We start from the raw sequence: 13,451 nt of genomic DNA on the forward strand, positions 1-13,451 counted from the left end.
CCCTCTCCTTGGTACAGAGGCCCCATTTCATATGGCTTTTGTTCATGTAGATCTCATAACCCACAGCGTTTTTGTGTGGTCAAAAGGAAGCCTTCCTTTTTCAGCAGCAGACAACCCGGTTGGATCCAACATATTAAAAGCCAGGCAGTTACAACAAAATGTCCTACAAATACCTGTGGAAAAAGATGTGTAGCCGAAGTAGCTGACTTAAAGGAGGATCCCAACAGAGCAAAGCTTGTAGAAGAGCAGACAACACACTGTTTTTATGGGAGAGACAGCTCCTCACGTAGGGAGATCTCAGGATGTGTAGGACTTTAAAGGTTAACACCAGTACCCAGAACCAATGAAGTTTTTCAAGTGAGGCTGTGGACATTCTAACTATATGAGTGGAGGTTGTAAAACTTCTTTCAGCCATAGTTGGCTGGATGAGGATTAATAAACTGAAATTTAAGGAGAGAATTGGGAACTGTACCAATTGGAAAAGTTGTGATTCAGCCAGTTCTAGATGGAGCTACACTTCAGAGACTAGGGTGTAGTGCTACTAGCACTAGACAGACTTTCTCAGCATCTTTGCCTTTCAAGTATGAAGGTGGGAACTTATAAAACACTCAGGTACTGGCCAATGGACAATGGGTTTTGAAGCAAACCATTGAAGATGGATCCAGGTGGGTAGCTATATTGGTCTGAAGTAATAGAACCTTTAAGACCAACAATATTGTATTCAAGGTAAGTGTTTCCAGGCACACTTCATTTCTTAATTGCAAAGGAACTTTCGGAAATGGCTGAATTACAAATTATCACAGCACTCAGAACAAACTCCTTTCCAGGATTCGACAGGAATATTGGTTTTTAATCTCATTACATATGCTAAACCCGTTTTCACCAAATAAAGTTATACATCCACTGTATTCTAATGTATTTCCTTTTCTTTGTATTAGTATACTAGAATAATGTTTATAATGTTAGGTGGGCAGAAACACCTCCAAGAGAAAGATGTTTAATCCATGAGAGACTAAATTTATTATTCTTTACAGTTAACCTTATGATTGTCGCCATCAAGCTCTAATTCTGACATGTTTATTGCCTTTGCTCCTCCCCCTTTTCATTGAATCCATGCAGATAACAACCAGAAACAAAACTTGTTATTCTTTTAATCTGTTACAAACATTCACTATTTTGCATGCCAACTCACTGCCCACTATGTATATGTAGTACTATTCACTGTATTCCATTGTCTGATGAAGTATGTCTGTACACAAGAGTGTGCCCTAAATAAAACATTGTTGGTCTTTGAAGATGAGATCAGGAATGTGAATTAGGCCATGTCTGATGTCTTCCTTCCAGTGGCCCAACGAAGATGTGGGTCTTGCTTCTGGAATGTTCTCAAGCTATCCAAAGGATGAGATGCATAAGCAAATTGAAATAATATGCACCTGAGAAATGTTGAGCAATAAAATTCACATTATTATGGCTTCAATGTACAGCTAAAATACTTGGACCAATCTTCACCGTAGGTTTGTATTCATAGGCTACAAAATGTGCTTTGTTATTTAAAAAAGCATTTAAATAAAAGCTTTACTTTGAATAGTATGCAAGGATTAATCAGCCAAACACCCACCTTCCTATACAACAGCATAATGAAGTCTTGGGGCAAAGCAGGATTTTTTTTGGAGGCAAGGGCTTCTCAGTATTGTCATCTTCTCCTCCGCCCCTGCAAGCTTGAATGGCACCTGTTTGTTTTTAAAAATCAAGAGACTAAAATCCTACTTAACCAGCCAGTATTGGAAAATAAGCATACATCAAGTGGCCTTGCTGGTGAGTCTGGTTGGTATAAAATCTTGTTTTTCCCTTCTGGATTGGTAACCAGAAGGCCAGCTATCATATTGGGCCCAGGATTTTGCTTCAATCCTCCACAGACCAAGGGCTGTTGGGGCTGTTCTCCTGAGCTCAAAGCCCAGATCTTCTGGAAAAACAATTCAAGCTTGGTTTTTCTTGCATAGCACCAGGAAAGAGATTTCCTTCCATTTTAGTGTTTCCCAGTTTTATCATCATGAGCTTTCAGTCCTTTAATGGTAACAATAGATTCTGTGATATCCAAATGTAACCAGATTTACCGAAGGCTGCAGAAGTCGGGGCCTTTTTGATTAGCAGTGAGAACGATTTGCCCGCATCCTAACAGCCAGGCGAAGAGAGAACGAGGACACTTGCTGCAGTTCATGACTTTAATGTTTTAACTACAGTATGCATACATACAAGTGGGAGAACTAAAGCCCAAGAGAACTAGAAAGGCTACAAAATACAACACATGGACCAATACATTTACAAAACATTCAAAATCCTTACAAAATGGGCTGTATTGGTCCTTTTTGTTCTTTTTACAAACTCAAACTTTGTGGCCAAAGGAGAGTAGTTAATAGATTCTCATACCCTCCCTATCCCAAAATTTACAAGTGTCAAGAAAATCTACAGGCCTTGTCTGGTTCTCCTGCTAAAATAATCAGCCCTCTCAACAAGGGCCTGAGGTGTATCTTTGCCAGCTGAAAGAATGAGTCCTCCAACTTCTGTGCATCTTGCTGTCAGCATGTGATACAGGGTAAGCACCCCAATGGACCCTAAACTCTCCCCCCCCATATGTCAGAGAATCCTGTGCTCCAACACATCCACATTTTTTCCTTTAACAACTTTGTGATTTATAGGTCCCCCATCCACAAGAAAAAAATAAGTTACATAATATTTAAACTGGCTTTTCCATTTTCTTTGGGAGTCTGGGAACGTCGGGACAAGCAGATCTGCCCTTGAGAAAAGCTTGGCATCAGTGGCCACCACTTCCTTATAAGCTGGCCAGGCGCTAGGGGTGGTGCCTCTCTTGAAACAAAACTTGCACAAACCCAAAGTCCAGACAAATATTTCTGTTCTGTGTATTTACAATAGTTCGAAATTATATTCACAGCATATTCTGTATTTTGGCCAAAAGTCAAAAACTTGTTTTAAACTTTGGAACATGCCCACACAGGAGGAGACTTCTCACACACGGATCTGTGATGTAAGCCCAACATGGAGGGGGAGGAGGGAGTGTGGCCTCCAAGCTCTGGGAAGACCCACACGCATTCTTCTGCCAGCCTGATGGGATGGAGACCTCCGGGTGGCCTACTTCCAACTCAGCGTCCACTTCCTCTAACTAGCACCGGTCCCTTCCATCACTTGCTGTGCCTGCTTTTGCCCCATGCAGCACTGTGCCACGGACTGGAACAGCCTACGGCAAGGACAGAGACTTCATTTCAAGACAACTCATCATCCCCAAAAGCAACAAACTGAGCCCCCCCAAAACCCCATATGCTTTAAAAACATATATATCAATGGCTTTAATTACTCACTTCTCAATTTCCGGAGCACAATGAACAAACTCATGGTTCCAGAATTTAAATGCTGGGTTTTTAATCAGCTCAATAAAGGTAATTAGCAGACCCCATGGGTGAGGCCTATTTACAATCAGTCGCTCTAAGAGAACTCTATAAAATAAACACAAAAGAGAAAAAAAGATGAAGTGAGAGGAATTGCTTAGGGTAAGACCAACCGCACAAGGCAGCAGGCCTGCTTCTGGAAACCCCTCCATCAAAGGAAGAGCAGCATCCCTGCAGCAGAAAGGGTTTCATGAATGCGGCTGCTGAAAAAAAGCAACTCTTCCACCTTGCTCTCGCACGTTCCTTGGCAGTTCAGGATAAAACATCCCGAACTTCCCAGACTTTAGGCCTATTTGGCTACCATGTGCCATATTCCTGGATTATCATTTCAGCCTGCCACAGACGGCTGACACACCTGAATGCTCCTCTATTCAAACCTCCTCCCAAATCTCTGCATGAATGAAGCTATGCATCAAGGAGCAGAATTCGAGTAAGTACAGCCCTGAAGCTGCTGGAATGGCCTTCAGTCAGCCACAGCCCTCACAGAGGTTGTCCCTGAAAGGGCAGCTGCGGGGAGAGCTCTCTCAGCCCCACCCACCTCACAGGGTGTTGTTGTGGGGGAAGAAGATAAAGGAGATTGTAAGCTGCTATGAGACTCTGATTCAGAGAGAAAGGTGAGGTAAAGATCTACAGTCTTCTTCCTCAAATGGAAATATCCCTATGGGGGAGGGGGAGATCCAGAGCCACAAATATGGTCTGGAATAAAAACTGTAGAACCCAGAAATAGGTATACCTCCTTGTCTGCCGTCTGAGAGAACTCAGCAAGACCAGGAAGCAGGTCAGAAGATTTAGACCCCTCTTACCTGGTGATCTGTTCCTGAATAGCTTCAGTGTTGGCTTCAGCAAATAAGTAAAGCATGGTACAGCTGAAATAGTGTGTATGACTGTTGGGGTACCGTAATTGATTGGCAATTGCATTCAAGAAGAGGTACCGACCTAGAAAAAGGTTATTCCTGTTAAAAAATGGATTCTCTTGACCACCATCTAAGCAGTACATTCAGAAATTTAGATCCAAAGCTGACAAAGCTAATACAACTAGTCCTACTTCCATCCCTATTTAGCTCCACTTAATGAAAAAGGAGCAACAGGTTGCTTATCGTCTGCATTAGATTCAAGATGTGTTGTGTGAAATCACAGATTTAATAGTTCTCCACCTAATCTTTTAGAAGTAGTTAACTGACTGATGTAACCATAAAAACATTCAATTCATACTTTGCTCAGAGGAGCAGTAAGATCAACCTCAATGAGATCTCTTAATTTTGACTGGACTAATATTTTAGAAAATTACGTATACAGCATAAGAACACACAGATTATTCCAGTGGGATATTACAGTAGGATACTAATGCCTGACACTATTCGCCAGTCCCTGCTCCCCATAATAAAAAATGTATTTAGCTTTAACTTAGTATATTTAAATTCCCACAAGAATATGCAGCTGAAGCACAGGGGCAGGCAGACAGAACTGGGGGAAGGAGAAGAGATGGCAACATAGGACAAGAGCGATCCAGGAAGACAAGAGGCCTTTAAAGGACAAGAATAAAGGGAAAGACCTGGTTGGCTGCATAAGATGAGACTTGTGCAGAACAGACAAGCATCAGGAGATGCAAGTGGCTGGGCAAAAGATAGACTAAGAGAATCTAGCAGAAATCTAGGGAATATCATGCAGGGAATGTCACAAGAGGGTACAGTACTGACATCTTCTGATATCAGCACTGAAAGCTGAAGGCCATTTTTACCTTCTGTGTCCAGATCTACAGCCAGATTCTGAAAGATGTCCATATGAGCTGAGTGGGTGATGGTGCTCATAGAGGGAGTGCTGCCTTTGTTGTGAATGTGCGCAATAGCCTGGGTACCTACATACAGCACCAGGGCATTTATTAACTGGATATTGTAACGATTGCCAGGTTCGTTCGACACCTAGAGGAGCAAATGCAAAAAAGGTCAAATCACTTGAGTCTAGAGCTCTGAAGACTCTCATGGGCTGCAGAATTTGTGCCAGGCCTCGCACATCTTGAGCTGCTGTAACAGGACAGGTCTTCTCAATGCTGTCCTGCCACATTTTACTGGAGCAGTCATTTCAATTCATCCCAGAATTACTCATGAAAGATGTGTGTTCTCAGCCAGCAAGAGAACAGGGAGAAAAGGATTAGCTCTTCTTTTGGGGCTCTAAGGAATACCAACCAGGCAGCCCCACCACCTTTCAATCCAGAGGAAAAGCGATTTGAAGTTTGTCCTGCTCTACCCCCTTACCCCAGCACTCCTAGCCAGGGAAAGAGATCAGTTTAGGAACAGGCATGCATCTGTCTTGCCATCACTGCAGAACTGCCTCTTGGCTAACTGCACTGATCCAAAGCCTCCCCTTTCCCCCCAGTAAAGGAAGAGAAGCTGTATTTCCATGTCCTTGGCCTGGGAAATGGGAAAGATGCCACTGTCAACAGAACGCTTTCCTATTCAACCTCTCATCAGTGCTCACAGGTTTTACAAAGTTAACAAAAATACTCAATGCACCTTTCGTTATAAAAACTGCCGTAACTCTATATAATCATGAACTGATCAACTTGTCATTTGTAGCTAGGGACAAAAAAAGGCAATAGTTTGCCCTGATGTGGTCTTTCTTTACAAAGCAAGTCTCCACCATCTACGGGAGCCAGAAGAATAACTGCCTAATTTCTGGCCCAGTCTTTCTCACCCGAGAGAGAGCATGCTGGATATGTGCCATTCCTTCTGAATTTATATATAGCAGACCTTGGGATTTCAACAGACTCAGTTTGCTTGTCTCCTACAAGTCGTGCTCTTGAGGATCAACTTCCACCAGACTCACCATGTGCAGATGGGTAACTGAGTGTACTGCCTTTACCCCAGTCCACACTGAAGGGCATTATGGCACAGCCTCCTTTGTCACTTCTGTTTTTGTGGGGCATTACAGAATGGATGCATTAGAGGGTTCTACTGGCAGGAGAATTCCTCCTGCAGCTTCTGAGCGGAGCACTGCTCCTGCCTGGGATCCTGGCCACTGCTTCTGGAATCCTTTCTTGCCTGCTCTTCTAACTAGCTAACCAAGAATGTTAAAAGTCAGAGCCTGCTGCACAATTCTTTCCTGATCAGTGGGCAGATCCAAACTCTACTGATGTCAGATGGACTCTGCTCTGAGAAGATGAACAGAGGTTTAGACAGAGGTCACTTTCAGATTTTCTTCTATTTCTCCATTCAAGTGACATGGCAGGCATAGTGATGCATTTTAACTCCCCCCGCATCCCCCCCCCAAAAAAAATCTTGGCTTGGGAGGCTTTGGCAGTTGTGCTGACCTGTTGTTTAAATGGGGCAAAATTCCAGAAGCTGTATGTGATTGTGGTACAGCCCACCAAACTATTTTTCATCTGTCACAGGAAGCTGAGTGTTGTGCTTTCCAGGGAGATGTGACGTAGCTCTTTGAACTCTCCCTGGCTGTGACTGACTGGACTGAAAATCTAGTATTTAGGGAGATTGCCCAATCGGTCAAGCATACTGGTTGTATCAACTTGGTTATTATATGCTTCCTGTGTGTATCCCTGCCATACAATAAATAATAAATATTGGCAGAAGGTGCCTCACCTGCAAATTGCTACGAAGATCAGACAAGAACGTGACTGGAGAGCGTGTTTTGAGATAGGAATCCAAATCCTTCTTGAACTGAGGCGGCATCACTCCCGTGAAGTTGGTGAGGATCCGAGGAGCAATGTTAATCTCACTCAACATGTCCACCTGTCAAACACACACCCCTTAGAATACTTCCAATGAAAAATGTCAGCTACATAATTTCTTTGTGCTACAAAGAGCCACACTATTGTATCTAAGAAAAACAGAATGTCTGGTCTTACCTGCAGCTTCCCTTAAAGTTGCTTTATTTCCTATTGTTTTTATTAACCCTCAATGAGTAAAGCACTGAAATGGCTCAGTCCCTGCCAAGTACTGTTTTAAAGTTGATCTCATAGGTTACAGTTATCTGAATTTTAAAAATCCTAGCAGGTACAATGATAGGTGAATTCTTTGCAGCTTATTTCTTAATTGATCAAAAAAGATGGTTGGCTTCTGATTTGTACCGAGTCGCATATTACCTTAAGGTTAGGAGTGAAGGGATCTGGAAGCCTCATATTTCGTGGGAAGGCACTCAAGATTAGATTCCTTAGCTGAATGCAGTTTGGAGGAATCACATCACAGAACCCGTAGTGGTAGTCACAGAGGAATTCTGGGAAATCATGTAACAAGACCAGCAACACACGCAGGGTACCCTATAGGGAGAAAAAAGGATTAACATTATTTCCAAATCTGCATCCTTACTTCACCTATACAAAGCAGCAAGCAAGACAGCCCCTTTCTTGACTAGCCCATCATTACATATGATATATAGCTGATACAGAAGAACAAAGCCCTGCAGCTGAATTTCAACTCAGTTCTTGAACTTAATTGAAATAATAGGCTTTTCTCTGTCCCTCCACCCTCTGATGGGGGGGGGGGGGGATAATGCCTGCATACAAATAGAATTGTTATGAAAGGAACCAAGAATGTTTGAGAATGCTTATTTTTGCTGTCAAGTTGCAGCTGACTTATGGCAATCCCACAGAGTTTTCAATGCAAGAGACACCCAGAGGTGGCCTGTCATTGCCTGCCTCTGCATAATGACCCTGGGCTTCTTTGATGGTCTCTCATCCAGCTATTAATCAGGGCTGATACTGCTTAGCCTCTGAGATATAAGAATGCTCAGAAAAAGTTATTTAGCATAATTAAGATCTTAATAGCATTTCCAGAGTTCAACACAATGCATGTGAATTGTCACTATAAACCTGACAACAGCTTTATGAAAGAACCCAGTATGATCATCTCCATGAGGGAAGAGGGGAAGCAGAGAAAGCAAGGGAAAGAGAAACCTTTGCACATGGATCATTTTGGTCACAGAGAAAGCTTCCAGCTTACATGATGTGTGGTTTGTTGTACTAATTACTGCTCTTGAATCTGATCGACATATCTGTGTTATGATGTTTATTATAGTGATTCATTTTTATGTTGTTTTTAATGTTGTAAGCTGCCCTGAGCCCGTTTGTGGGATAGGGCAGGGTATAAACGGAAAACTTAAATAGGCCATTTCACTTGGGGCCTGAGAAACAATCTGATGCCAGTATGATTATCCCTGAGGGAGGGAGGCGGTGGAGGGGGGAGAGAGAGGGAGAAAGAAACTTAAGAACATAAGAGAAGCCATGTTGGATCAGGCCAACGGCCCATCCAGTCCAACACTCTGTGTCACACAATGGCAAAAAATTTTATATATACACACACACTGTGGCTAATAGCCACTGATGGACCTGTGCTCCATATTTTTATCTAAACCCCTCTTGAAGGTGGCTATACTTGTGGCCGCCACCACCTCCTGTGGCGGTGAATTCCACATGTTAATCACCCTTTGGGTAAGAAGTACTTCCTTTTATCCATTTTAACCTGTCTGCTCAGCAATTTCATCGAACTTGACTGAATTAATTTTCACTTTGGAGCTCAGAAGCTCAGTCTTTGCCTACTTTTGCCAGTTTTATGAACCTTTTAGCAGCATTACAAGTTCTAGTGCAACCTCTTCCCAATGCACTCATACCTCTTAGCATCAAAGGTACCTGTTCTCACTGTCAGCCCCAGATTTTCAGTCCGGAACTGTCAGCAGGCATCAAACCCTTTTTAGCTATCATTTTTCATCTATCCACAATGACTCTGTCTGTCTATGTGATAATAGTTATCCTGGGGGAAAAAATCAAAGTCTTTATCTGGTGAATTTCTGTTGATATAGGCAGGTGGACATTCAACTTTGTATTAGGGCTCTGCCCCACAGGGACCAAGGTTTGTTTTTTTAAAAACTTGTCTTGAGAGATGAGACCTTCCAAATTGGCAAAAGCACAAAGAACATTATAAACTGCTAATAAATAAGCAAATCTGCAGCATAAAAAAGGAGGACTGTGCTCTGTACTAAATGAAGCTTCTAAGTCATGTTCAAAGCATTCTCATGAATATTGCAATAACCCACCCTGGAAGTTACAGCAGCATGGACAACAAGCAATAAGTCTAGAAGGGAAGACAATTCATAGAATGGATATATAGACAACCTCCTCACAGCAATGCTAAGTCTATTCTCCCCCAAACAAGGCTGGCTTCTAAAGCTGATCGGCATGGACAGTCTTCCCCCATCTAAAACCAGCCAGTTCTTTTCCCCACCCCAATTGAATTCTATTCACTGTTAACTCATTTGGTAAAACTGTCAGTAAGTAGCACCAGAATCCTAAAGGTATTATACAGAATGACACACTGATCTTGATCAGAATTAATTCCAGGCCAAGGTGCGGAGCAAGCGCTACAGCAAAGCTTCAAAGGCAAAAACGGTCAGAAAGAACAGAACCATTAACCTAAAGTTGCATGCCAGTTTTAGCAGAGAAATTAGCCAGCAACTCAAATAAGTTCTGTCTTGCTCTAACTGCCCTACCTCCAAACCGTTCTTCCAGAACATCATTTTTGTATGACAGCATAAATTTACCTTGTAGAGAATTTGCATAGGTTTGGCAAGCTCCACATTTCTCAAGAAAGGAGCCAAGTATTTAAATAGGTCGATCAGCAGTTGGGCATACATTGGCCAACCCTATAAATAAATCATGAGAATACAGTTATAAGATCTCTCCAGGCATCCTTATAATATCTGGTATAGCTCTCATCTAACATCAGTGAGATGGAAGCAAGCATTTGCATTATATTCCAGTAGTCACGTAGAACTACTCAAATTGAATCCCCTTATATTTAACTAATAGCTGTGTGGAATATGCATCCCCTCAGCCTTGCACAAGTTGCGCCTTATGGGCTGAACCCTCTCTATCACATTCTGGGCTTGAAGAAACAGACTAATGAGTCAGCTTTACTGGATAAACCATGAGAAGTTTGCTAAAGTACATGGCACATTTTGGTTACAGAGACTATTGTAAGCAATCAACATTTTGCAGCATTGTAGGCTGTTCAAGATTAATCTAAAAATCTAAGAATGCTTCCCAGTTCAGTCACGTTTCTATACCCATTTAGGCAATATACTAAAATAAACCATTTGCAGGTCCCAGTTACATGGTGAAAACATGGAAAAACAAATGAGCACTGCACTTCAACAGCAGACAATCCCCCCCCCCCCCCAATTTTAAATGGCATAAATTCATTCTAGTTAAACAAAACCTGGAAACCAAGATGCATCCTTATTCCCTGCAGAAGCTTCGTAAATTATAGAAGATAAACTGCAGCCACACCTTCTGCTGTGGTGTATGTGCCAGCATTCTTGCAATAAATATCCGGTGGGAGATCAATTCTAACCAAGCGTAAACAAAACCTGGAGCTTTTGTTGGTCTCAGGATGTGAAATGTGTTACTGAAAGAAAAAACAGCACATCACACAAGTTTTGTCAGGGTTTGGATAACATAAGGGGAGAATGTACACTATTATCAAAGCTGTATGGTCACACTCACTGCTCTCAAAACTCAAATGCTCCAGGAGCGTGATCTAATCTCACCAGGCCAGGTATTTTGCTAGGCTGTTTTTCCCTTTAATTTGTTCGACTAGATCAGTGGTCCCCAATCTTCTTGACACCAGGGACCAGTTTTGTGGAAGATAATTGTTCCATGGACCGGTGGAGGTGGCGATGCTGGAGGTTTTGTTGCCCCAGGCTGCCTACACCCCATCCCTGCCCCCCCATGGAGGTCTTTAAACTAGGTGAAGGTCTCTGCCACATTCCGTGGCCTGGTTGTTAACAGTCCACGGCCCAGGGTTTGGAGACCCCTGGACTAGAGGCTTTGGGTTGGCAGGCAAGCAAGAACTATTGATGCCAGCCTGCTCTTGCTGGAAAGGAAAGGTCCCCTGTGCAAGCACCAGTCATTTCCGACTCTGGGGTGACGTTGCTTTCACAACGTTTTCACGGCAGACTTTTTACAGGGTGGTTTGCCACTGCCTTCCCCAGTCATCTACACTTTCCCCCGAGCGAGCTGGGTACTCATTTTACCGACCTCAGAAGGATGGAAGGCTGAGTCAACCTCGAGTCGGCTACCTGAACCACCTTACGCTGGGATCGAACTCAGGCCGTGAGCAGAGCTTAGGACTGCAGTACTGCAGCTTTAACACTCTGCGCCATGGGGCTCTTGCTGACTGCTGGTTAAAAAGTTACTTCTGTTGGGAAGGGAGGAATAATGCCAGTGACCTTGCTGAGTTATTGTAAGCAGAGGCCTTTGCTAGTCAGGTTATGCTTCTCAGCCACAGAGAATAAGGTAGCCTGCAAAATGCTTCACCACTGTAAAAACTATCCTTGGGAGTCCACCCAAGAGAGACCTGGCTTTTTTTTTTTCAAAATCCTGGCTCTCAAATACCTTCTAAAGGTCAGAATTCCACATATTCTATATTACCACCCAATAAGCATTAAGTCGTTATGGAAAAAGAAGACAGTTCTCTTACTATGCCCACACATTTGAGGCTAGGCAGAATAAAACAAGAGCAGAGCCAACAGAAGTTCATTATGACCTACCAGAATGCTGTGAGAGTCTGAAAATTAATTGTTTCTAGGACATGTTCAGGGGCATTTAATTCCAACAGCAGCATGATAAAAATGCGGTGGTATGGGAGTTGCTGAAATTCACTCTGACGAACATCATGATCCTGCAATAGTACTCCCACCACTATTCCAAGAACCTACAGAGGAACATATAAAGATTTTATTAATATAACTGGGTAGAGATTAGGTTTTTATATTTATATAATTTAAGGACATAAAAGCCTCATCTTCTACAGAACTCAATCAGAGAGAGACCCGGGGGTGGGGGGGAGAGGATAGGGTATAGGCAGGAAGAGACAGAGAAATCTGTGAACTGCTGCAGACTCTGTTTCATTAGCTCATGTATCATAGTCAGAATAAAACTGGAAAACAAGCTACACATGTTGTAGCACACAAAATAAAGCCCCATACAGTTACAGGAAGACTAAGCATGTATAGTTATCAATTTGATATTCTTAACACTGAAAACACTGAAGTCTTCATTAGTTATTACCAAATTATTAACAAAATTAGTCAGATCTAACTCACATTATCTAATGCTGCAGATTTTTATTTAAAGTAACATCTCAATAAATTAAAAAGCATTTTACTTATTCCAAAAGAAAATATCTCACAAGGTTTTGTTTTTTGGGGCGGGGGTGGGACACATTTCTAATTTTCAAAATGAGAAAAGTCAGGCAAAAAAACTGGTGTGCAATCTTGGAGAAGATGTCCAAGACAATACCCCAGAATGTTTCCTTCATGTTTGTTCAGAACTAGGTCTTAGTTCACACGGCTCAAGGCCCCCTTCTGAAGTGCAGCGCCCACACTCAATCTGACCTTGTTGAGCAAATTGATCTTGGTGACAGTGTTGGCAGCCTCCCCAGAGTGCTTCACCAGCAGTGCAATAAGGCGCACAAAGGCATCCAGATTGTGGTAACACTTGGCACGGATCATGGTGGGATTTGCAGCAGGGTTGTGCTGCTGCTCTGCTTGAGCACGATAGCTGATTTCCACACACATTTCCGTGCAAAGGCGAAAGAACCGTGTGATCAAGTCGTCGGTCTTCAGGATTCCTTGCTGATGCATCTGTTATGGGGACAAAGACATACTCAGACCTGCAGGATTTGTCTATGATCCAAAAGAAGCTAGCACTTTTCCAAATACATAAAATGAAAAAATCAGTGGCTTGAATTTCAACATCGCAATTTTGTAGAGAGAAGGCGTTTTTTTGTTGATGCTTCTTTTGGCTTGGCCTGACACTGACCATGGCAGTGGAAGCCTTTCCTCATACCCAGGCCTCATATCACATTGATACTATCTGAAAGACAGCAGTGCTGGTACAAAAGCAACCATGTCATGCACTGAGCCCCTGGTTCAGACGTACCTGTGGCACTGCACACAGCATGGGGTAAGACTATGAGGAAG

The 13,451-nt window shown here is 42.7% G+C and overlaps 1 protein-coding gene across 10 annotated transcripts in view; it reads right to left on the bottom strand.

Annotated features, from left to right (window-relative positions):
- Nucleotides 1-2,208: 2,208 nt before the first annotated feature.
- Nucleotides 2,209-13,451, bottom strand: part of CNOT1 (CCR4-NOT transcription complex subunit 1) — a 97,057-nt gene continuing 85,814 nt past the window's right edge. For 7 of the 10 annotated variants that reach the window (XM_060254381.1, XM_060254387.1, XM_060254389.1 and 4 more), the window contains 10 exons: nt 12,864-13,112; nt 12,018-12,181; nt 10,756-10,873; nt 10,008-10,109; nt 7,558-7,731; nt 7,055-7,204; nt 5,200-5,380; nt 4,265-4,397; nt 3,375-3,509; nt 2,209-3,271 (listed from right to left, as the gene is read on the bottom strand). In XM_060254381.1, coding sequence (XP_060110364.1) covers nt 3,175-3,271; nt 3,375-3,509; nt 4,265-4,397; nt 5,200-5,380; nt 7,055-7,204; nt 7,558-7,731; nt 10,008-10,109; nt 10,756-10,873; nt 12,018-12,181; nt 12,864-13,112 — 1,503 coding nt within the window. In that variant the 3' untranslated portion in view covers nt 2,209-3,174. The remainder of the gene's footprint in view (nt 3,272-3,374; nt 3,510-4,264; nt 4,398-5,199; nt 5,381-7,054; nt 7,205-7,557; nt 7,732-10,007; nt 10,110-10,755; nt 10,874-12,017; nt 12,182-12,863; nt 13,113-13,451) is intronic. The other 3 variants (XM_060254386.1, XM_060254385.1, XM_060254380.1) reach the window with 1 other exon arrangement.

The sequence above is a fragment of the Heteronotia binoei genome, chromosome 14 (assembly GCF_032191835.1).
Source record: "Heteronotia binoei isolate CCM8104 ecotype False Entrance Well chromosome 14, APGP_CSIRO_Hbin_v1, whole genome shotgun sequence".
NCBI lineage: Eukaryota > Metazoa > Chordata > Lepidosauria > Squamata > Gekkonidae > Heteronotia > Heteronotia binoei.